The sequence below is a fragment of the Dermochelys coriacea genome, chromosome 3 (genome assembly GCF_009764565.3).
Source record: "Dermochelys coriacea isolate rDerCor1 chromosome 3, rDerCor1.pri.v4, whole genome shotgun sequence".
NCBI classification, from domain to species: domain Eukaryota; kingdom Metazoa; phylum Chordata; order Testudines; family Dermochelyidae; genus Dermochelys; species Dermochelys coriacea.
In genome coordinates, this window is record NC_050070.1 from 91,132,489 (window position 1) to 91,158,598 (window position 26,110).

At 43.6% G+C, this 26,110-nt stretch overlaps 1 protein-coding gene across 2 annotated transcripts in view; it reads right to left on the bottom strand.

Moving 5' to 3' along the window:
* The window catches only part of GOPC (golgi associated PDZ and coiled-coil motif containing), a 59,548-nt gene that overhangs the window by 5,341 nt on the left and 28,097 nt on the right, over nt 1-26,110 (bottom strand). For both annotated transcript variants that reach the window (XM_038396608.2, XM_038396607.2), the window contains 3 exons: nt 17,313-17,488; nt 15,649-15,814; nt 735-830 (listed from right to left, as the gene is read on the bottom strand). In XM_038396608.2, coding sequence (XP_038252536.2) covers nt 735-830; nt 15,649-15,814; nt 17,313-17,488 — 438 coding nt within the window. The remainder of the gene's footprint in view (nt 1-734; nt 831-15,648; nt 15,815-17,312; nt 17,489-26,110) is intronic.

The following is a 26,110-nucleotide window of genomic DNA, read 5'->3' on the forward strand; positions in this document are numbered from 1 at the left end:
AGCCTTTGAAAATCAGCCCACTATTATTTGGATGTATGAAGTCGAAACCGAAATTTGAAGAAGCTGGCCTATGCCAAGATTCTGTGAGGCATTTCAATTATAAACCCTCACTTTTCTCTTTGCTTGCCAAGATTATATTAATTGGTTGTCAGAATTTGCCACTAACTAACCTGCATATAAAGCCTAGGCCCAGAAATTCAATATTATTGGGTTTTTTAAATTCATGTTTCTTAAGTGAGAAGTTTAAAAAAAATTAGAAGTTTCAGATGTTTTTCAGCTATCTTGCACATTCTAGAACTCAAAAATGTTTTGCATTAGTTTATACATGCAGCCTAATGCACATGAGATGATGACGGCATTAAAAGCAGTAGACTCATTGTTCCTTATATTTTATAAAAATAATCCTGCTAAATTTAACATCTTCACATTTTAAGTTAATCTTTCTGTACATTTCTAACAGCAATTCTTACACTAAATAATACCTGAACGGTGATAGTACAAACTACTTTTTGTTATTCATAGACAAAAAAGTGTATAAAAACAGTTCTATTTAAGTGTTTTTTTCCAGTAGATTACTACTTAACTTGTAATACTCCAATCTGTCCAAATGTCAAAAATTGGCATCACTGCATGCTACAGTATCATCTAACTGATTCTCCCTCACTATAGCAATGAACTAAAAGTTAACTGTAAATGAGGACAGAAGGTGGAAAATAGGTTTAAGTATTTATTACTGTGATTGAAATGCCTAGTCCTTCATGGTCTTCTTTAACAAGGAGAACTTTTCTGATTGGACCAACGCCTTGACTCTTCTTTAAGGAGTCTGGTTCCTAGTTTAACACAAAAAAGAATAAATGTAAACATATAAACTAAAATGTAAACATATTTTATGGCTGTTTTTTTCACATACAGAAGGAGAATATAAACAGCAGCAGATTAGTTACATTAGTACAAGCCAACCAAAACGTAGAATATTCTTTGCCAGACAAACTGTGAAGAAGAATTGATGATGGAAACAAGAGAGACCACTCATCTTACAGGAGGTAGCATTCCTGCAGTAGCAAAAGATGGATGAGACAAAATTCAGCCCCAGAAAGAAGAGGCAGACCATATAAAAGTCACATTTGGAAAGCTAGTTGGGTCTACCACTCAATATTAGAAACTATATTTTGATAACAGGTGAAATTAAAAAACTTATGAAACCGTCCCTTAATTATTAGGGTGATCTAGTTAATACATTCAGTCTACAATCCCAAGCATTTCTGATAATTTATTCCAGCAGGATATAAGAAACAACAACAAAAGTCCATCTCAAAATCTCACAGAAGCAGAATATATCAAGATATTTCTTTTTCGGTTATATTTTGTAAAATTTGTTGTTGCTATCACACATTATATTAAAAAAAAATGCACAGAAAATCTACAGGGCCCAATAACTTAGTTGAGATGCTTTTAAGAAGCTTTATTTCAATGAGCATTTTCTATAAAAAGCAGGATTCTTTAAGGTGTATCCAGTTGGGGAACCCAAAATCACTAGCCACTTTTCAAAATTTTGACCATGAATTTGAGTTCACCCCTAACTATAATTAAGTTTGTTATTCAGATTTTTTATAAAGATAGAGCTGTTGATTAATCACAGTTAACTCACGCGATTAACTCAAAAAAATTAATCACAATTTAAAAAAATCTATCGCAATTAATAGTAATTTTAAATCGCATTGTTAAACAGAATACCGATTGAAATTTATTAAATATTTTGGCTGTTTTTTCTACATTTTCAAATATATTGATTTCAGTTACAACACAGAATACAAAGCGTACACTACTCACTTTATATTTTTTATTACAAATATTTGCACTGTAAAAACGATAAACAAAAGGAACAGTATTTTTCAATTCACCTCATACAAGTACTATTCTGCAATCTTTATCGTGAAAGTGCAACTTACGAATGTAGATATTTTTTGTTCGTTAACTGCACTCAAAAACAAAACAATGCTAAACTTTAGAGCCTACAAGTCCACTCAGTCCTACTTGTCATTCAGCCAATCGCTAAGACAAACAAGTTTGTTTACATTTACAGGAGATAATGCTGCCCACTTATTTACACTGTCACCAAAAGGTGAGAAGAGGAGGTTTCTCACCTGTGCAGTAACGGATGTTCTTCAAGGTGAGTGTCCCTGTGGATGCTCCACTCTAGGTGTTGGTGCATCCCTGCACTTTTGCTTGGAGATTTTGACAGCAGTACTTGTACCAGTTGCACGTGCGCAGAGACTGCCTCACGTGGTGATTGTGCTTGAATAGTGTGTGTGTGTGAGTGTGAGTGTGAGAGAGAGAGAGAGAGAGAGATCGGTCTCCTCAGTTCCTTCTCTACAATGGAGGCTACCCCAACTCCGAAGTAGAGGGGAGGAGAGTGGGTAGTGGAGCACCCACAGGGACACTCATCTCAAAGAATGTCAGTTACTGCACAGGTGAGTAACCTCCTCTTCTTCGAGAGGTCCTTGTGGGTGCGCCACTCCAGGTAACTTAAAAGCAGTGTATCTCAAGGAGGCAGGGACTTCGGATCTGGTAGGAATGCGGTAGATAATACAGCTCTGCCCAATCGTGTATCAGTAAGGGCATAATACTTAACAAATGTGTGTTCGGAGGACTGAGTGGCAGCTTTACAGAGGTCAGCCAAAGAAACTCTGTGTAGAAAAGCCACGGAGGTAGCCACAGATCTAGTGGAGTGAGTCCAGATGCAGGCTGGAGGAATTGTCTCCTTTAATTCAGTGGTTCTCAAACTAGGGGATGCCGCTTGTTCAGGGAAAGCCCCTGGCGGGCTGGGCCAGTTTGTTTACCTGCCGCGTCCACAGGTGCAGCTGATCGTGACTCCCACTGGCCGTGGTTCACTGCTCCAGGCCAATGGGGACTGCGGGAAGGGCGGCCAGCACGTCCCTCGGCCCACGCCACTTTCTGCAGCCCCCATTGGCCTGGAATGGCGAACCGCGGCCAGTGGGAGCTGCCATCGGCCAAACCTGTGGACGCAGCAGGTAAACAAACTGGCCTGGCCCACCAGGGGCTTTCCCTGAACAAGCAGCGCCCCTAGTTTGAGAACTACTGCTTTAATTGATAGCACAGATGGATGCAAGCAGAGATCCAGTTGGAAAGTCTCTGGGTGGAAATAGGTGTCCCCTTGGATCGTTCTGCAATGGAGACAAAGAGTCTGAAAGAGTTCCTAAAGGTCTGGTTCTATCCAAATAAAAGGTCAAAGCCCTGTGTACATCCAATGTATGCATTGTGGATTCAAGGGAGTTTGCATGCAGTTTAGGAAAGAAGGTTGGTAGGTGTATAGGTTCGTTGATGTGGAATGACGAATGTACCTTTGGAAGAAATTTGGGGTGTAATCAGAGGGTAACCTTGTCCTTAAAAAATATTGCGTAGGGTGGGTCCGCCACAAGAGCTGCTATTTCTCCTGCTTGTCTGGAGGAGGTGATTGCCACTACGAATGCTCTTTTCGTAGAGAGGTGTAAGAGGGAGCAGGTGGCTAGGGACTCGAAAGGTTGTTGTGTTAAACAGGTTAATACTAAGTGAAAGTCCCATGGAGGAGTAGGAGGTTTAATGTCCGAGTATAGGGACTGGAGCACTTTCAGAAAGTGTTTGGTGATTGGATGAGCAAACAGAAGTACCGTCGATCTTGTCATAAAAAGTTGTAATAGCAGCTAAGTGGACTTTGATGGAGCTGAAAAAAGGCCAGATTGCTTAAGGTCTAATAGGTAATCAAGCATGGCCACAAGAGGCGTGGAAGTGGGAAGAATTTGGTTGTTCGAGCACCAATGTGTGAATCGTTTTCCCTTTGGAGAATGTGGTGCAAGTAGATTGTGTTCTGCTACGTAAGAGAACTCTTTGAACCTGTTCAGAGCATGCTAGTTTTCTTTGTGAGAACCATGGAGGAACCAATCTTTGAGATGAAGTATGGATAGGATGGGGTGAAGAAATCAGCTGCGTTGCTGTGATAGGAGGTTTGGAATGAGAGGCAATGAAATCAGTGGACGAATTGACATTCTGGTGAGGAACAGATACCATGGTTATCTGGGCCATGACAGGGCAATCAAAATTACTGTGGCACAATCTGTTCGTATCTTTGTCAGAACTCTGTGGAAAACCGGTATCGGGGGGAAAGTATATATTAAGTGTTGACCCCATAAGAGCAGGAACATTCTCCTAGGGAATGTTTGCCCAACCCCACTCTGGAGCAAAATTCGGGACATTTCTTGTTCTTCACAGTCGCGAAGATGTCCAGGGTTGGATAGTCCCGAACGTGGAATATATTGCATATGATCGTGTCATTTATCTCCCATTCGTGATCCCAGGGAAAATGTCTGCTTAATTCGTCGGCGGTGGTATTCGGGGCCCTGTGAGGATACGTGGCTGATAACTGGATGTTGTTTGCGAGGCACCAGTTCCAGAGTTTCATGGCTTCTGTGCAAAGCGAGTGAGATCGAGCCCCTCCCAGCCTGCTGACATAGAACATGCATGCAGTGTTGTCTGTCATTACCCAAACATGTTGGCTCCGAATGAATGGGAGGAAGTGAAGGCAGGCATTGCATATGGCTCGCAGTTCTAGGACATTTATATGTGGGGAGGCTTCGGTAGAAGACCATAGCCCCTGGGCTATGTGGTGGCACATGTGTACTCCCCATCCTGTGAGGGATGCATCGGTAGTCATTATGAGTGATGGAGCATCCTAGAGAAAAGGGACTCCTGAGCAGAGGTTGGAGGGAACTGTCCACCATCGGAAGGAGTCTTTGACTCTGAAGGATATGGATAGAGGCTTGTTTAGATGGTGTACGTTCGGTCTGTAAACCGTGGCCAATCAAGCTTGGAAGCACCTCATATATAGGTGTGCCGTCTGACCACGAAAATACGAGGCCATGTGGCCTAATGGTTGCAGGCGGTCTTGTGCAGTGACCTGGGGACTGTTGCGAAGTTTTGTAACCAGGAGTATTATGGTGTTGAAACGATCGAGCGGGAGAGACTCTATTCCCCTTTGGGAATCGAGGTGCGCTCCTATGAACTCCAGTTGTTGGGTAGGAGATAAGGTGGACTTATTTTTGTGTATTTGTAGGCCAAGGGAAAGGAAGCAAGCGACGGTAAGCTGTGTGGATCGAAGAGCTTCGTCAAGTGTTGAGGCTTTGAGGAGACAATCGTCGAGGTAAGGAAATATTATAACCCTGTTTCCTGAGGTGGGCAGTGACCACCGCTAGGAGTTTGGAGAAAACTGCTAGATAGGGTGGTAGATAACCCAAAGGACAACATTCTGTGTTGAAAATGTGTTGAACTGAGGGTAAAATGAAGAAAACGTCTGTGGGCTGAGTGAATAGTCACATGAAAATAGGTGTCCTGTAGGTTGAGGGCTGAAAACCAATTGCCCTGCTCCAGCACTGGGATTATGGTGGTGAGGGTAACCACTTTAAACTTTTGCTTTTTGATAAATTTGCTTAGTTGCCTGAGGTCAAGGATCGGTCACCATCCCCCAGTTTTCTTTTCTGTTAAGAAGTAATGGGAATAGAAACATTTCCCTGTGTTGTTCGGGAACAATTTTCACGGCCCCCAATTGAAGGAGATGATGTACTTCTTGGAGGAGCAGTTGCTCGTGAGAGGGGTCCCTGAAGAGGGACAGGGAGGGTGGGTGTGTGGGAAGTGGGGAGAGGAAAGGGATGGAATAGCCAACTGTGACGACCTCTAAAGCCCATCTGTCGGTGGTAATATTTCGCCATTGATGAGAGAATGGGCGTAGGTGGTGACCAAAAATAGGGGCAGGCGGTGTAAGCGCTGAAGTGGGAATATTGTCTTCTACACCCTTGACCACGCTTCATATTTGCTTATTGATTGGAGGGGGTTGAGATGCTGCTGAGGAGTTCGGATGGCGGTGTTGGTATCTGGATCTCTGGAGTTGCTGTTGTTGCTCATAAAATCTATGGAATTGCTGGGTGTTTGGGGGGTAGTGTGGTCGCTGGTAAGGCTGATATCTATATTGTCGCCTTCTGGTCATAGGGGTTTGAATTCCTAGAGACCAGAGAGTTGCCCTGGAGTCCTTTATGGAGTGGAGTACATCATTCGTAGTGGAGGCAAATAGTTTGTCACCACTGAAAGGGAGATCCTCAGTGGTACTCTGGACCTCTCGGGGAAAGGAAGTGGACAAGAGCCATGAACCTCAGCACATCACAACTGCTGTAACTTTACAGTAACTCCTCACTTAAAGTTGTCCTGGTTAATGCTGTTTCATAACTGATCAATTAGAGAACATGCTCATTTAAAGTCCCCCCTTCTCCCAACCCCCACTTCTGTACCTTATCTCCACAGAGCAGGGGGGAACATGACAGGGCTCAAGACAGAGGGAGCTTGCTGGCAGCAGCTGCTGTCTCAACTTGCTAATCTACTTAAAAAGGCAATGTACTTAGAGTGGGGTCAGCGTACTTCAGCTGTTGGCATCTGACTCAGATGATGAAAATGAACATGTGTCAGTCCGCACTGCTTTGGATTATTATCGAGCAGAACCCGTCATCAGCATGTCCTCTTGAATGGAAGTTGAAGCATGAAGGGACATATAAATCTTTAGCGCATCTGGCATGTAAATATCTTGTGATGCCAGCTACAACAGTGCCATGAGAACGCCTGTTCTCACTTTCAGGTGACATTGTTAACAAGAATCGGACAGCATTATCTCCTGCAAATGTACAAAAACCTGTTTGCCTGAGCGATTGGCTGAAGTAGGACTGAGTGGACTTGTAGGCTCTAAAGTTTTACAGTGTTTCGTTTTTGAATGCAGTTATTTTTTTGTACATAATTCTACATTTGTAAATTTCACTTTCTTGATAAAGAGACTGCAGTACAGTATTTGTATGAGGTGAACTGAAAAATACTATTTATTTTGTTTATCATTTTTTCAGTGCAAATATTTGTAATGAAAAGAATATAAAGTGAGCACTGTACACTTCGTATTTTGTTGTAATTGAAATCAATATATTTGAAAATATAGAAAACAACCAAAAATATTAAAATAAACGGTATTCTATTAATTGCACAATTAATATTTTTAATAGCTTCACAGCCCCTAATAGAGATGTTTTGACAATCAACACGATTAAACCCAACATTTTGAAACCTATGTGCCTGAAATTAGGCTCCTAAATCCATAAATTGGCACCTAAACAGAAGTCGTCTCGTTTTCAGAAGGGCTGAGCACCCATCACTGCCAGGGAAATCAATGGAAGCTGCAGGTGCACAACTCAGGCCATTATAGCAGAGTCACTATTCAAGATAGAACCACACTTTTATCCACTGTAATACATGTAACACCATAATGATTCAGGATTATATCACCACATACAAGGGAATACAAACTACATCAGAACAAGCATGAAAAAAAAACAGTTACCTGTTCCATAGCTGGTGTTCTTCGAGAGGTGTTGATCATGTCTATTCCACAGTCGGTGTGCATGCTCACCACGTGCATCGGTGCTGGAAGTTTTTCCCTTAGCAGTACCCGTACGGGGGGAGCACCGCTGCAACCCCTGGAGTGGCGCCTCTACATTGCGCTATAAGGGGAGCTGCATACTCCCCCTACCCTCGGTTCCTTCTTGCTGGACAACTCCAACAGAGGGGAAGGAGGGCAGAATGTGGAATAGACATGAGCAACACATCTCGAAGAACACCAGCTACGGAACAGGTAACTGTCTTTTCTTTTTCGAGTGATTGCTCACGTGTATTCCACAGTGGGTGATTCCAAGCTATATCTGTTGGAGATGGGTAGGAGCTCACGAGTTCCCAGGATGCAGTACCGCCCTGCCGAACCTGGCGTCATCCCTAGCTTGGGAGACGATCCAATAATGCAAAGTAAGCGTGTGAACTGAGGACCAAGTGGCAGCCCTACGGATGTCTTGGATTGGGACATGGGCTACACAGGCAGCCGACGAGGCCTGAGCCCTCGTTGAGTATGCCCTAAACGATCGGTACAAAGTACTTCCTCTCAGACTTCTTGGAAATTGGGGCCAAGGAGGCGGGAGTTTGCCACAAGGTGTTGGAGATTCATAGATACTAAGGTGAGAAGGGACCATTCTGATCATCTAGTCTGACCTTCCTCTGCAGGCTACAGAATCTCACCCACCCACTCCTACGAAAAACCTCACCTATGTCTGAGCTATTGAAGTCCTCAAATCGTGGTTTAAAGACTTCAAGGAGCAGAGAAGCCTCCCTCAAGTGACCCGTGCCCCATGCTATAGAGGAAGGCGAAAAACCTCCAGGGCCTCTTCTAATCTGCCCTGGAGGAAAATTCCTTCCTGACCCCAAATATGGCGATCAGCTAAACCCTGAGCATATGGGCAAGATTCACCAGCCAGATATTACAGAAAATTCTTTCCTGGTAACTCAGATCCCATCCATCTAATAGCCCATCTCAGGGGATTTGGCCTATTTACCTTGAATATTTAAAGATCAATTACTTACCAAAATCATGTTATCCCATCATACCATCTCCTCCATAAACTTATCGAGTAGAATCTTAAAACCAGATAGATCTTTTGCCCCCACTGCTTCCCTTGGAAGGCTATTCCAAAAGTTCACTCCTCTGATGGTTAAAAGCCTTCGTCTAATTTCAAGTCTAAACTTCCTGGTGGCCAGTTTATACTCATTTGTTCTTGTGTCCGCATTGGTGCTGAGCTGAAATAATTCCTCTCCCTCTCCTGTATTTATCCCTCTGATATATTTATAGAGAGCAATCATATCTCCCCTCAACCTTCTTTTAGTTAGGCTAAACAAGCCAAGCTCCTTAAGTCTCCTTTCATAAGACAAGTTTTCCATTCCTCGGATCACCCTAGAAGCCCTTCTCTGTACCTGCTACAGTTTGAATTCATCCTTTTTAAACATGGGAGACCAGAACTGCACACAGAATTCCAGGTGAGGTCTCACTAGTGCCTTGTATAATGGTACTAAAACCTCCTTATCCCTACTAGAAATACCTCATCCCAAAACCGCATTGTTTTTTTCACAGCCATATCACATTGGCAGCTCATAGTCATCCTATGATCAACCAATACTCCAAGGTCCTTCTCCTCTTCCGTTACTTCTAATTGATGCATCCCCAGCTTATAACTAAAATTCTTGTTATTAATCCCTAAATGTATAACCTTACACTTCTCACTATTAAATTTCATCTTATTACTATTACTCCAGTTTACAAGGTCATCCAGATCCTCCTGTATAATATCCCGATCCTTCTCTGAATTGGCAATACCTCCCAGCTTTGTATCATCTGCAAACTTTATTAGCACACTCACACTTTTTGTGCCAAGGTCAGTAATAAAAAGATTAAATAAGATTGGTCCCAATACTGATCCCTGAGGAACTCCACTGGTAACCTCCCTCCAGCCTGACAGTTCGCCTTTCAGTAGGACCCGTTGTAGTCTCCCCTTCAATCAATTCCTTCTCCACCTTTTGATGCTCCACAAAGCCTTGGAAACAAGCAGGGAGAACTGGAGGTCCTGGTGATGTCAAGGAATTATGACGTGATTGGAATAACAGAGACTTGGTGGGATAACTCACATGACTGGAGTACAGTCATGGATGGTTATAAACTGTTCAGGAAGGACAGGCAGGGCAGAAAAGGTGGGGGAGTAGCACTGTATGTAAGGGAGCAGTATGACTGCTCAGAGCTCCGGTACGAAACTGTGGAAAAACCTGAGTGTCTCTGGATTAAGTTTAGAAGTGTGTGCAACAAGAGTGATGTCATGGTGGGAGTCTGCTATAGACCACCGGACCAGGGGGATGAGGTGGATGAGGCTTTCTTCCGGCAACTCACGGAAGCTACTAGATCGCATGCCCTGATTCTCATGGGTGACTTTAATTTTCCTGATATCTGCTGGGAGAGCAATACAGCGGTGCATAGACAATCCAGGAAGTTTTTGGAAAGCGTAGGGGACAATTTCCTGGTGCAAGTGCTAGGGGAGCCAACTAGGGGGAGCGCTTTTCTTGACCTGCTGCTCACAAACCGGGTAGAATTAGTGGGGGAAGCAAAAGTGGATGGGAATCTGGGAGGCAGTGACCATGAGTTGGTTGAGTTCAGGATCCTGACGCAGGGAAGAAAGGTAAGCAGCAGGATACGGACCCTGGACTTCAGGAAAGCAGACTTTGACTCCCTCAGGGAACAGATGGCCAGGATCCCCTGGGGGACTAACATGAAAGGGAAGGGAGTCCAGGAGAGCTGGCTGTATTTCAAGGAATCCCTGTTGAGGTTACAGGGACAAACCATCCCGATGAGTCGAAAGAATAGTAAATATGGCAGGCGACCAGCTTGGCTTAATGGTGAAATCCTAGCGGATCTTAAACATAAAAAAGAAGCTTACAAGAAGTGGAAGGTTGGACATATGACCAGGGAAGAGTATAAAAATATTGCTCGGGCATGTAGGAAAGATATCAGGAGGGCCAAATCGCACCTGGAGCTGCAGCTAGCAAGAGATGTCAAGAGTAACAAGAAGGGTTTCTTCAGGTATGTTGGCAACAAGAAGAAAGCCAAGGAAAGTGTGGGCCCCTTACTGAATGAGGGAGGCAAGCTAGTGACAGAGGATGTGGAAAAAGCTAATGTACTCAATGCTTTTTTTGCCTCTGTTTTCACTAACAAAGTCAGCTCCCAGACTGCTGTGCTGGGCATCACAAAATGGGGAAGAGATGGCCAGCCCTCTGTAGAGATAGAGGTGGTTAGGGACTATTTAGAAAAGCTGGACGTGCACAAGTCCATGGGGCCGGACGAATTGCATCCGAGAGTGCTGAGGGAATTGGCGGCTGTGATTGCAGAGCCCTTGGCCATTATCTTTGAAAACTCGTGGCGAACGGGGGAAGTCCCGGATGACTGGAAAAAGGCTAATGTAGTGCCCATCTTTAAAAAAGGGAAGAAGGAGGATCCTGGGAACTACAGGCCGGTCAGCCTCACCTCAGTCCCTGGAAAAATCATGGAGCAGGTCCTCAAAGAATCAATCCTGAAGCACTTAGAGGAGAGGAAAGTGATCAGGAACAGTCAGCATGGATTCACCAAGGGAAGGTCATGCCTGACTAATCTAATCGCCTTTTATGATGAGATTACTGGTTCTGTGGATGAAGGGAAAGCAGTGGATGTATTGTTTCTTGACTTTAGCAAAGCTTTTGACACGGTCTCCCACAGCATTCTTGTCAGCAAGTTAAGGAAGTATGGGCTGGATGAATGCACTATAAGGTGGGTAGAAAGCTGGCTAGATTGTCGGGCTCAACGGGTAGTGATCAATGGCTCCATGTCTAGTTGGCAGCCGGTGTCAAGTGGAGTGCCCCAGGGGTCGGTCCTGGGGCCCGTTTTGTTCAATATCTTCATAAATGATCTGGAGGATGGTGTGGATTGCACTCTCAGCAAATTTGCGGATGATACTAAACTGGGAGGAGTGGTAGATACGCTGGAGGGGAGGGATAGGATACAGAAGGACCTAGACAAATTGGAAGATTGGGCCAAAATAAATCTAATGAGGTTCAATAAGGATAAGTGCAGGGTCCTGCACTTAGGATGGAAGAATCCAATGCACCGCTACAGACTAGGGACCGAATGGCTCGGCAGCAGTTCTGCGGAAAAGGACCTAGGGGTGACAGTGGACGAGAAGCTGGATATGAGTCAGCAGTGTGCCCTTGTTGCCAAGAAGGCCAATGGCATTTTGGGATGTATAAGTAGGGGCATAGCGAGCAGATCGAGGGACGTGATCGTTCCCCTCTATTCGACACTGGTGAGGCCTCATCTGGAGTACTGTGTCCAGTTTTGGGCCCCACACTACAAGAAGGATGTGGATAAATTGGAAAGAGTACAGCGAAGGGCAACAAAAATGATTAGGGGTCTAGAGCACATGACTTATGAGGAGAGGCTGAGGGAGCTGGGATTGTTTAGTCTGCAGAAGAGAAGAATGAGGGGGGATTTGATAGCTGCTTTCAACTACCTGAAAGGGGGTTTCAAAGAGGATGGCTCTAGACTGTTCTCAATGGTAGCAGATGACAGAACGAGGAGTAATGGCCTCAAGTTGCAATGGGGGAGGTTTAGATTGGATATTAGGAAAAACTTTTTCACTAAGAGGGTGGTGAAACACTGGAATGCGTTACCTAGGGAGGTGGTAGAATCTCCTTCCTTAGAGGTTTTTAAGGTCAGGCTTGACAAAGCCCTGGCTAGGATGATTTAACTGGGACTTGGTCCTGCTTTGAGCAGGGGGTTGGACTAGATGACCTTCTGGGGTCCCTTCCAACCCTGATATTCTATGATTCTATGTTCATATTGATCCCCATCTTTTCCAATTTAACTAATAATTCCCCATGTGGTATGGTATCTAACGCCTTATTGAAATCTAGGTAAATTAGATCCACTGCGTTTCTTTATCTAAAAAATCTGTTACTTTCTCAAAGAAGGAGATCAGGTTGGTTTGGCATGATCTACCTTTTGTAAAACCATGTTGTATTTTATCCCATTTATCATGGACTTCAATGTCCTTAACTACTTTCTCCTTCAAAATTTTTTCCAGGACCTTGCATATTACAGATGGCAAACTAACTGGCCTGTAGTTACCCGGATCACCTTTTTTTCCCTTTCTTAAAAATAGGAACTATATTAGCAATTCTCCAATCATTCGGTACAACTCCTGAGTTTACAGATTCATTAAAAATTCTTGCTAATGGGCTTGCAATTTCAGGTCCCAATTCCTTTAATATTCTTGGATGAAGACTATCTGGGCCCCCGGATTTAGTTCCATTAAGCTGTTTCAGTTTCGCTTCTACCTCAGATATGGTAATATTTACCTCCATATCCTCATTCCCATTTGTCATGCTACCATTATCCCTATGACCCTCTTTAGCCTTATTAAAGACTGAGGCAAAGTATTTGTTTAGATATTGGGCCATGCCTAGATTATCCTTAACCTCCACTCCATCCTCAGTGTTTAGCGGTTCCACTTCTTCCTTCTTTGTTTTCTTCTTATTTATATGGCTATAGAACTTTTTACTATTGGCTTTAATTCCCTTTGCAAGGTCCAACTCGACTCGATTTTTAGCCTGTCTCACTTTATCCCTACATGTTCTGACCTCAATAAGGTAGCTTTCCTTGCTGATCCCTCCCATCTTCCACTCCCTGTATGCTTTCTGCTTCTTCTTAATCACCTCTCTAAGATGCTTGCTCTTCCAGCTTGGTCTACAACTCCTTCCTATGAATTTTTTCCCCTTTCTTGGGATACAGGCTTCCGATAGCTTCTGCAGTTTTGATTTAAAGTAATCCCAGGCCTCCTCTACCTTTAGATCCATAAGTTCTTCAGTCCAATCCACTTCCCTAACTAATTTCCTTAATTTCTGAAAGTCAGCCCTTTTGAAATCAAAAACCCTAGTTGCAGATTTATTTTTGTTAATCCTTCCGTTCAGTTTGAACTGAATTAGCTCATGATCACTTGAACCAAGATTATCCCCTACAACCATTTCTTCTATGAGGTCCTCACTACTCACCAAAACCAAATCTAAAATGGCATCCCCTCTAGTCAGTTCAGCAACTACTTGATGAAGGAATCCATCAGCCATCGCATCTAGGAAAATCTGAGCCCTATTATTATTACTAGCACTGGTCCTCCAGTCTATATCTGGGAAGTTAAAGTCTCCCATGATCACGCAGTTTCCATTAGTATTTACTTTATTAAAAACATTAAAAAGGGCTTCTATCCATATCCAAATTAGATCCCGGTGGTCTATAGCACACCCCAAGCACTATTGTAGGAGATGCTCTACTAGTTATCTTCCCCAATGTAATTTTTGCCCAGACGGTCTCTGTCTTATCCATTGCATCGCTTCTTATTTCTTTACATTCTACCTCATCATTGATATACAATGCTACTCCACCACCTTTACCTTTATTTCTGTCTTTCCTAAACAGCACATACCCTTCAATATCTGTAGTCCAGTCATGACTACTATTCCACCATGTTTCTGTTATCCCTATAATATCTGGTTTCACTTCCTGCACCAGTAGCTCTAGTTCCTCCATTTTCTTACCTAGGCTCCTCGCATTGGTGTATAAACATCTTAATTTTTGCTGTTTGGCCTCGCTCACATTTTGTACCCTATTAGGCACAGTCATACTACAGCCAGTATAACCTATTAGACTGGTATCCACACTGCCCTCGCTCCTTATATACATTCTCCTACCCACGGCTGTATCCTTTCTTACTTCATCTTCTTCCCTCTCCATGCTAAAATCTGGCGTGGAGATTACCTGGACATCTCCCAACCATCTCCCCCAAATTCCTAGTTTAAAGCTCTCTTTATCAGTTGTGCCAGCCTCCATCCTACAGATGTTGGCTACTCCTTGGTGGAGGGGAAGAGCCACGTGGCCCGGCACCCAGGAAGACAGTACATTAAAGAGGGAGTCGGACGGGCCCTCCATCTCCTCGGCCTGCAGCTGGAGGCTGAACACCACCCAATTTAGGTCTCGATGCGCCTTGAAATCTTCCTGCGGGATAGAGAGGCCGTGTCCATGTTGAGGGCCCGCTGGAAGTGCTGCTCCGATACTCACTTGTCTTGGTGCCTGTGTCTGCTACTGCACGACGTGGAAAGACTCCAGCCTGGACGGTGTCAAACCGGGTAGTCTGGCTGGTGTTGAGGGTGGTAGACGCGAACTGCGAGTTGACTGGTCACTGCGTGTTGAACGAGGCAGGGAGTGGTCCTCGGAGTGAAAGCTGTGCCATGCCGGGGAGGTCTGACGAGCACCCACAGGGTACTGGCAAGCTCAGACTGTCTCATGTGGCCTGTAGAGCGTCTGCTCAGCATGGGTGGGAGGTTTTGGGCCGGGGGGGGGGGACAGGAGGACCTGAGCGCTGCCCAACAGGGGACCAGCCTCTCCCCCGTCCTTCTCTCGGCCCCACTGTGAGGTGGAGCCCTTCCCCTGCTTCTTGGAGGGGAGCGGTACCAGCTGGTGGAGGGGGCTTCGCTGCGCACCAATGACGCGGTGCTGGGCGCCGAGTCCGCTCGGCATGCTAGAGTTGGGGCCAGCGCCGATTCCATAAGGAGAGCTCAAAGCCTGATGTCCCTCTCCTTCTTAGTTCGCGGCTTGAAGGACCTGCAGATCTTGCATCGTTCGCTCACATGAGTTTCGCCCAAGCAGCGGAGACACTCAGCATGCAGATCACTCCTTGGCATGGAACGGCGACAGGAGTCACATGACTTGAAGCCTTGGGCACAGGACATGCCCTGAGCCCATTCTAACAACTGAAAACTACTTTCTATGAGTTACTAACAGTAGCTAAAGGTACCACTAAGATCAACTGGAAAGGCTGTAGCAGAGCTGGAGCAAGAAGTTCAAACGCACCTTCACTGGCGCCAAGAAGGAACTGAGGACGGAGGGAGTGCACAGCTCCCCTTATAGCACGATATAGAGGCACTGCTCCAGGGGTCACAGCGGTGCTCCCCCCATACAGGTACTGCTAAGGGAAAAACTTCCGGCACTGGTGCATGTGGTGAGTACGCACACCTATTGTGGAATACACATGAGCAATCACTAGAAGAAGGGAGGATTATACATATTAGTTCTCCCTGGAAAGCTGTGAAGGACTGGTGAAGAAATATCAGAGTTTATCTTACATGCCCTGGTGGTGCTTGCATTGGTCGTTTCAGGTCATTACGACCCCGACATGCTCTAATAACAGTTTTGTGACGATGCAGGTGTATTTCTGCTTCTAGCTGGTTCCAAAGTTTATCATGAGCAGGACCCTTCATATCTCGACCTAGTAACTGAATCTGCTGGACCCTACAAAATGAGGAAGAAAAAAAAAGTTCATACAATACATCACAACTGAAAATTGAGGTATTCCAATACTCACAATTTATCTGCTTTAGTGAACTGCAGTGTTGTAACTTGCACCTGTGTGCTCGAACCAGCACAACTGCAACAGTGTTGAGAATGTACACACACAGCACTCACTGAAAGTTTCAGGACTGTAGATTGCTGTACGTACTACCTCACAGTATACAGCACAGCTCCTTGAAGCAGGTGCATATTGCTTGTAAGGTGAGGGGTTTTGCTTAAATCAACTGTAACTGCAAGATTTTCCCTGTCTAGTGAAATCCTCTCTTTCCCTCAACCCCTCCAACTCTGGACCCTGCTCAGAGGCCCAAACCCCCACTGGAGGCAACCATTTGGGGTAGAAACCTGCAACCATTTCCGTGGGTATTGGGCAAGAAATATTGTCTGGCAACAGCTGGAGCTGTAGTAATGGCAGAGAAAGAAACTGCCTGGGGTCCCCCTGCAATGCAAGAGGCCCAAATTGTTTCGGAAGGCAGCCTTGGAGGACTGTCTCAGTGGATGGACAGTGGGTGAAATCATACCAGAGGGGTACTCTGGCCAGAGGATAATTTAATACCCTTTTAAAATCAAAGAACTGGGGAAATAAAAAAATAGACAAGGGGTAAAAAATAAAATGCAAAAAAAAAGAACAATTGCTTTGTAGAGGGGCAGTTAGGGATAGTTTCTAAACATTTTGAAAGATAAAAGGAACTAACAATGTGCCCCTATCACCACTCTCACTACTGTTCATGTGTTCAACCCCCTTCCCACACCTTTCACTGGATTTTTATCTTTTTAGATTCTAAGCTCTTTGAACTAGGGACAGTGTCCTTCTATATTCTTACACAGAGGTAAAGAAAATGGGGTCCTGTACCTGAGTGGAGCCTTTACGTTTACCACAATATAAATAAACTGTGATTTTACATTTAAATTTTCCTTTTTATTTTGGAATAAATATTGGTTCTTTAAACATACCTTTGGAATTAGGCTATTATTGAGATAGTCACCTTAGGTCATTCATGGAGCTAAGGAAAACAAACTTTTATTCTATGGGGAGAGATGGAAGGGTTTCTTTTATCTCTCCCTGAAGAACAGACATTTGTTTTTCTTACATGGGGCAGTAACCTGACCTGAAATGGTCAGCTCAAGGCTTAGGCAGAAGTATGCCTATTCCTAAAAGATGCTTCCAAGCTGCTAGTTATAGTTAGCAATGGACATAGTGAAAGTATGGTTTATTTTCAATAGCAGGAGGAACAGAGGACCTAAGGTTAAACATATCCTAATCCTTCCATAATTCTGACTCTCATATACAATTATTTTTTATTATTTGTATTATCATAGCCTCTATGATTCCCACTCATGGACCCCATTGTACTAGGCACTGATGAACAGAACAAAAAGATGGTATCTGCCCCAAATAGCAAAATTATCATGGTGTGGACCTGAAATTACTTGTACAAACCTTCCAGCTAATTCTTTATCTAAGTATTTGGCTGCCAGTCTTGCCCCATAAACCTCAGCCTGAAGCACAGCTATGTGTCGACGCAGTGCCTCGTTTTCCTTCCTCAGTAACTTCACCTCGGCTTCAAGTTGAGCTTCTTTCACTTTTTCTTTCTTGTTGGCTTCGAGCTCTTTCTCCTTAAAAAAAGAAAAAAATTGGTTGTTTTTACTTAAGTTATTTCAGGAACAGTTATTTCTGCAAGTAAACATGCAATAACTGCAGCATTACATAATGCATTACTCCCTCTAGAAAGTATTGTGGTATTGAAGCTATAGTTCCTTTATTATAAAGACTCTTACAAAAGAGCCATAAAATTGTCTTACATCGGGATTAACTTTCCTTACATCATAGGATTCTTTTCCTTTAAATAAAAGAGAGGAAGGTTTCAAAAGGCACAAAGGGCAATTATGTGCTCAACTCTATTGAAAGTAGAAGCCAGGCACCTAATTCCTATTTGTGCCTTTGAAAATCTCTCTCCTAAACACCACCAATACTAAAGATGTCTAGACAAAACACTATGTAATACAGTCATCAATTTAAAACAAAAAATTAAAAATAAAATTAGTTACCACTTCATTAACAAATTAAGTCTTATCAAATTATTTGTATGCTACAAATGTGTGGTAAATTTAAGAGATAGTCAAACAAGGCCTTTAAAATATATGCCAAACGCACATGGTGATGATATCTATGTAATGATATCTCTGAAAGGAACTGGTTGTAATGCCTTGCCAGGGTTAAGACCTGCCTAGCTCTGGAAAATATTTGGAGTTTAATTTCCAATGGTAGTAATATGCTACATATTATTTTACTACTATTTGTTATTTATATTGCCATAGTACACAGGAGCCCTAGCCATAGATTGGGACCCCACTGTGCTAGCATTTGACAAACACAGAACTAAAGTACAGTCCCTGCCCCAAGGCGTTTACAATCTAAGTAGAAGACAAGAGACAACAGATGGATTTAGGCAGATGGGGAAATACAAGGAAACAAGGAGACAATATTGGTCATGGTGACAGGACTGCTGGTGTACAGACCACTGCCTAACTGTCAAGTTTTTTGTAGGCATCATGGCAAAGGAACTTTGAGGATGTTTATGGGGAGCACTTCCCAAGCTTGTGGGGCAGTATGCAAGAAAGCACACAGTGCTTGTTTGAAAACGTAATAAGTGGGTGATGGAGGCTGGCATCATGGGCCAATCAGAGGTAGATGTCAACAACTCAATACCTAATGAAAGATGATAGGTAGGGTGGGGATTGACTGTGAAGGGCTTTGAAAGTGAATACAAGCAGCTTATGTTTGATGCGATAGAGAAGGGGAGCCAGTGGAGGGATGCAAAGAGGAAAGTAACACGGTCAAAGCAATGGCCTAAGAAAATGATATTTGCAATGGATGAGTGGGGAAAGATTGTATTGGTCAAGACCAGAGAAAAGGATTTTGCAGTAATTGAGACAAGAGAGGGTGAGAACTTTGGAAAGAGTTTTAACTGTGTTGATTGATACAAAAGGTCAGATCTTAAAGATGTTATGCAGAAAGAATTGGCAAGGTTTAGATATAGCCTGGATGTGAGATCTTAGAGAGAGGTCCAACTCGAAGATGACACCCAGGTTATGGGCCTGAATGACAGGCAGGTTGTTGATGTAGTCCACAGTGCTCAAGAGAAGAGGTAGCAGGATGGGTGGAGATTAGTATCTCTGTTTTAGTCATGTTGAGCTTGAGCTGAAGGGGAGACATCCATGAGGAGATGTCAGAGACAGGCCACGATTTTAGCTTGGTCGGAAGGAGACAGTCTGGGGTAGAAACAAACATAGTTAAGTAGTAGCATAGAAATGGTAGTGAATTTGTGTTTGCGGATGAGATTACCCAGAGATAAGATGTAGAGGGAGAAGAGAAAGGGTCCAAGGACAGAACCTTGTCAAACCCTACAAAAAGTAAGTGAGTGGATAAGGAGGATTCTCCTATGGACATACTGAAGGAGCAATTAGAGAGGTAAGAGGAGAACCAGAAGAGGACAGAGCCACAGAAGCCAAGAACATGGTCATCTGTGTCAGAGGCAGCTAACAGGTCAAGAAGGATGAGGACGGAGTACTAGAGACTTTGCTGAGAGTGGATACAGTGGTATGCAAGAGGCAGAGCTGGACTGGAGAGGGTCTGGGATGGAATTGACAAAGAGAGACCCCAGACAGATTGTAGACTATAAGCTCAATAAGCGTAGCGATAAAGGGAGAAGGGAAACATGGTAGTAGTTGGAAAAGGAAGCATGCTCAAGGGTGGGAGAAACTACAGCATATTTGTATTGTAAGGGGAAAGAGCCAGAGGCAAGCAGAGGTTAAGTTGAAGAGTAAGGGAGAGGAGATCATAAGATGGGATGTGATGGGGCAAGTAGAAAGGTTAGAGAAAGAGAGCAGATAAGAAAATTCTGTCTCTATGATGAGGGAGAAGGAGGCAAGAGTTGTAGGAAGGGAAGGCAAGTTAACGGGAGGGAGAGAGTCATATCATATTTTGTCAAAATTTGTCTTGGATGAAATAGGCAAGATCTTGCGGAGGCAGGAGGAGGGAAGAGTTTAAGGAGTGAGTAAAAGGTGGCAGAAAGGCAGATGGGGTTGCAGGTATGTGATTCAATAAGTTTGAGAACTTAAGCTGTTTAGCAAGAAAGATGGCAAAACTGAAGGAGAAAAGAACAAATCAGTAGTGGAAAAAGTCAGATTGGTCATGGGATTTCCATCAAAGTTGCTCCACTGTGCAAGAGCAGGAAAGGAAGAAATGGATACTGGGGGTGATCAGGGAAGGGGGCAGAAGGGTGGACCTTGTATGGGAGAGATGGGCAACAACCATATCAGTGGAAGAAATGGAGGAGAGCAAACAAGATGTCAGCGCTGATGAATAGGAAGCATGGAAAGACTGAGTGACAGAGGGTGAAGAGAAGGGCTGATGGGTGATGCTCAGAGAGGGGAAATTTGGGGGAGAGAGAGTGCAGTGCTTAATGAAAACCAAGTCAAGCGAACAGCCCTTTTGGTGAGTGGAAGAGTTGAACCAGGACTGTAGGTCAAATGAAGGTTCAAAGGAAAGGAAACACGCAGTTAAGGGGTCAAACAGATCATCAAAATGGAAGCGGAAGTCAGCATGGATAAGGCCATGTCTACATTATTGGTTAAACTGGCACTGCTGCAATTGATGCAGCAGTGTCGTTTTAGCAGGTCTGGTGAAGACACGCTAAGTCGATGGGAGAATGCTCTCCTGTCGACATCTGTACTCCACCTTCCCAAGAGGTGGAAGCTATATCGATGTGAGTCAATCCATAGACACCACACTAAGTCCTAAGATACGTCAACTTCAGTTATATAACTGAAGTAGTGTAACTTAGATTGACTTACAGCGTTAGTGTAGACCAGCCCTAACTGTGGGAAATTGGGAGAACAGGGAGAGAGAGAGCCTGGACTTGAAATCAGACAGAAAGATTGCATGTCCAAACTGATCCACAAGTGCCAGCCTCACACAGATCACTTATTTCTCTTGAAAGAAAATTACCAACAGCTGAAAATTATGTATAGAGTTTTACATATTCTTACAGTAAAAGAAACTGTTGGTAGTGATACCATTTTCGTTCACAATCAGTCAATTAAGATTGGATTCAGGGGTAAAGCTCCTCAATGGCTCTTCCAAAATATCCTAAATGTGCCTAAGGCTTACACAAGCCTGTTAATAAAAAAATTAAAAATAACTTGTCTGTCCACTGAGTAAAAAGAACTTTAAAAGTTTGTCATTCCCCTAACCTCTGAGTGTCCTTAGATTTTGAATTTCTTGATTCAGGGTATGTCTGTCTAGAAAACACCTAAGCATATAATGGGCACCAAACATATGGAATTAAAAAATAAAAATAAAAATCCCCCCCCACTATTGTTATAAGTGACACCTAAATTTTACTGAAACATTAAAGACAAATATTTTTCTCAGTTTATTTCCTTTGACATTTGACAGCATTCTGTGTATATTTGGTATCACTGTTTCCTATGCATGTGCATGTTGTCAATTTTGACTGCTGTTCATATGGATCTTTCACCCAGCAAGAGAGAGAAATAGCATTGTAAAACAACTTTTTTCAGGGGGACTCACGGACAAGTGTTGTACCTGAAACTACTTTTAAGAAGTGACTAGACTTCAAGTGAATAGTGTTCCTTTAAGACCACAGGCCCTTATCCTGAAAACTGCTCAACACAAAAGGATCGCTCATCATGAAAAGCCCTAATGAAACCAAAAGGGTTCATGCAAGGGTCCTCACTTGTGGAGCATCTTGCAGGATTGGTGCCTAAATGTGCAACTTTATGCACAGAATTCAGCAAAAAGACTGAGTTTTCCAGATATGAGGAGACCTACATTAGTTAGTACGAAAGAGATTTATTTAATATGAGGCTGCTCCATTTTTAAACTTAAAAGAGTATCTTATTATCCCGTACTTCTCCATTCCTCATGATTAAAACAATTATGAAAACTCAAATTACTGTACAATGCTCAATCTGAATGCAGAGAAAATATATAATTATCTTTTCCAAGACCCAGAGCACAGATATGGGCTGTAATTTGCTCAACTCTGATTGCTATTATTTTAGAGAATCACTTCAAGATGAAGGCAGTTTATGATTACTTACACATAATGAAAAAAATCACAGCAGAAAGGTAGAACAGTAAAAGGTTAGGGTCCACTACATTTACCACTATTTCCTTTGGTAATTTTTTACTGCAATACCTATATAAATTTCACTAAAACATACATATTTTGTCGTCAGATATTTAAAATACAACTTGATATTAGCATCAATTACACTGGGTTGTAATTATCTGAACATACCCCGTATTGGAGTGGTAGAGGAGTGATCTCTTTGTGAAAAGTATTTGCCTATGTGTAACAGATTGTTTTTGTCTTAACATTTTTCAGTGCGAGTTCATTTGAGAGCTTAGTGCTTTGTCTGGTGTTACCTGCAGAGGCAGTGTTGGGGCATTTGATGCTCTGAATGAGGTACACAGATCGTGATAAGCATTTATAGGACCCTTGGATCTTGAAAGGTGTGTTGTAGAGCAGTGGGTCTCAAACTAGGGGTGCCGCTTGTTCAGGGAAAGCCCCTGGTGGGCCGGGCTGGTTTGTTTACTTGCCATGTCTGCAGGTTCGGCCGATCGCGGCTCCCACTTGCCACGGTTTGCTGCTCCAGGCCAATGGGGGCTGCGGGAAGGGCAGCCAACTCATCCCTCGGCCCGTGCCACTTCCCGCAGCCCCCCATTTGGCCTAGAGTGGCAAACCGTGACCAGTGGGAGCTGCGATCGGCCAAACCTGCAGACATGGCAAGTAAACAAACCGGCCCGGCCCACCAGGGGCTTTCCCTGAACAAGCGGCGCCCCTAGTTTGAGAACCACTGTTGTAGAAGGTATTGATCATCATAGCATTGAAGATATGTCTTCAGGTTTTGCATCTATTGTTCTGGCAGAATCTGGTGCAGCTTTGAGTTGGTGTGTTCTAGTCTGTGGGGAGCTTGCTTCTGATGATGAGATTGGTGAGGTTGGGAAGATAGTTTGAAGATCAGAACAGAGGGTTCAGGGAAGATTTCTTTCAGCATGTGGTACCCAGCAAATATTGGTTGTAAATGTTTGACAATATCCCATGCGCATTCCTGTATGGGGAAGAAAAATCCAAACAACTGCACCTAGTTGTTACCTACTACCCCATCCTGGTACCAATAAAGTGTATCATCAGATAATTACAACCCAGTGTAATTGATGCTAATGTCAAGTCGTATTTTAAATATCTGAAAACAAAGTAATTTTATAACTCTGCTGGACATTAAAAACCATGGACTGAGCTGAGACACCCATTTTATAGTTCACAACAATTTGTAACCCACCTGCTCCGTACTAACCCTGCATTGTCGTATGAAACTAATCTCATCTAGGAAGTTAGACAGGGTTTGGCCCAACCGGCTTCCAGCCACAGCTATTGTCATAGTGGTATGGCCATAGACAACTGTCAGAATGATGAGCTTCCCATATGATGAAGATTAGTATATTTTTCATCTCCTAAATTGGCATGTTATGTAGTTGAATAAAGAGATTGTATTACACACTAGTACAGCATAGTACATATATTGGCCCCAATCCTTAAATATGACTGAGAAATGCATGGCACAGCTCAGGATGGGGAGGTAGAAACGTAGTTTTAAGTCACCTTTGTGACCTTTGTAACATGACCCTCCTGATCCAGCTGGGTATATGCTGGGTTGATTCCCAGGTGCAAATTAGATCAACCTGGCACAAAGCCACAGTTAGACCAGGGTCAGAAGGACTGGAGGGGAGAAGAGGCGAAGAACACAGTGACAACAATTTTGGCTTAAAATTTCCTTTATGTCTCCCCATCCTGAGCTGTAGCATACACCCTCCCCAGCTTCACCAAAGATTGAAGATACCGTATGCACTATGTGTACTTTTTGTATAATACGGGTTCTGCATTTAAAATTGGTAAGTTAGGGAATAAGAATGGCCATACTGGGTCAGACCAATGGTCCATCTAGCGCAGTATCCTGTCTCTGACAGTGGCCAGTGCCAGGTGCTTCAGAGGGAACAAACACCCTGTCATAACAATGAGTAACACTGCTAGAATGCACAACTGCAGTGTCTTTTTACTTGGGACTCTTTGGCACTGATCAGTTCCAAGGACTACCAACTACTAAGAACCAATTAATTTTGCAATAGCATGTAGCACTGGGAACTCCCAACTCCAAGCACTCTTAGGCTGGGCATTGCCTCCTGAATTCTCTGGCACTGGAACCACGGGCAACTCAGACACTAAGTTAGGGAGCGATAGCTCAGTGGTTTGAGCGTTGGCTTGCTAAGTCCAGGGTTGTGAGTTCAATCGTTGAGGGGGCCATTTAGGGATCTGGGGCAAAAATTGGGGATTGGTCCTGCTTTGAGCAGGGGGTTGGACTAGATGACCTCCTGAGGTCCCTTCCAATCCTGATATTCTACGATTCTAAACAGAACAGGGGAATTTCAAGTGATCCATTCCTGTTTCCAGTCCCAGCTTCTGACAGTTGGAAGTTGGGGTTGTGTCCCTGACCATCTTGGCTAATAGCCATTGACAGATCTATCCTCTAAATATGAGGCATAATACTTGCTAGCCTTCCCATTCCGAAGGTCATATATTGGCCTGTGGGCTGGCCTAATTTACTTCCTCCCCATGGCTATGAGGGCAATTACAAGAATTACCCAGGGTGCAGTGATGCCCTAGCTACATCCCTTATACTGGCTGCAATGAGGGGCATGCCCTTGTTGTATTATGACAATGTGACATTGCACTCTATCTGATTTTATGAAAAATGCTCATGAGTGTGAATATAATGCAACTGGAATATGCTTCATGAAAAAGGTCTCTTGTAAGGTATTATAAAACTTGTAGTCTACTGAGTGTGGTCATCCTATTTGAAGGTATGGAAAAAAGCAAAGGAGTACTTGTGGCACCTTAGAGACTAACAAATTTATTAGAGCATAAGCTTTCGTGAGCTACAGCTCACTTCATCAGATGCATTTGGTGGAAAAAACAGAGGAGAGATTTATATACACACACACAGAGAACATGAAACAATGGGTTTATCATACACACTGTAAGGAGAGTGATCACTTAAGATAAGCCATCACCAGCAACAGGGGGGGGAAAAAGGAGGAAAAGCTTTCATGGTGACAAGCAAGGTAGGCTAATTCCAGCAGTTAACAAGAATATCAGAGGAACAGTGGGGGGTGGGGTGGGGGGGAGAAATACCATGGGGAAATAGTTTTACTTTGTGTAATGACTCATCCATTCCCAGTCTCTATTCAAGCCTAAGTTAATTGTATCCAGTTTGCAAATTAATTCCAATTCAGCAGTCTCTCGTTGGAGTCTGTTTTTGAAGCTTTTTTGTTGAAGGATAGCCACTCTTAGGTCTGTGATCGAGTGACCAGAGAGATTGAAGTGTTCTCCAACTGGTTTTTGAATGTTATAATTCTTGACGTCTGATTTGTGTCCATTCATTCTTTTGCGTAGAGACTGTCCAGTTTGACCAATGTACATGGCAGAGGGGCATTGCTGGCATATGATGGCATATATCACATTGGTAGATGCGCAGGTGAACGAGCCTCTGATTGTGTGACTGATGTGATTAGGCTCTATGATGGTATCCCCTGAATAGATGTGGACAGAGTTGGCAACGGGCTTTGTTGCAAGGATAGGTTCCTGGGTTAGTGGTTCTGTTGTGTGGTTGCTGGTGAGTATTTGCTTCAGATTGGGGGGCTGTCTGTAAGCAAGGACAGGTCTGTCTCCCAAGATCTGTGAGAGTGATGGGTCGTCCTTCAGGATAGGTTGTAGATCCTTGATGATGCGTTGGAGAGATTTTAGTTGGGGGCTGAAGGTGATGGCTAGTGGCGTTCTGTTGTTTTCTTTGTTGGGCCTGTCCTGTAGTAGGTGACTTCTGGGTACTCTTCTGGCTCTGTCAATCTGTTTCTTCACTTCAGCAGGTGGGTATTGTAGTTGTAGGAATGCATGATAGAGATCTTGTAGGTGTTTGTCTCTGTCTGAGGGGTTGGAGCAAATGCGGTTATATCGTAGCGCTTGGCTGTAGACAATGGATCGAGTGGTATGATCTGGATGAAAGCTAGAGGCATGTAGGTAGGAATAGCAGTCATTAGGTTTCCGATATAGGGTGGTGTTTATGTGACCATCGCTTATTAGCACCGTAGTGTCC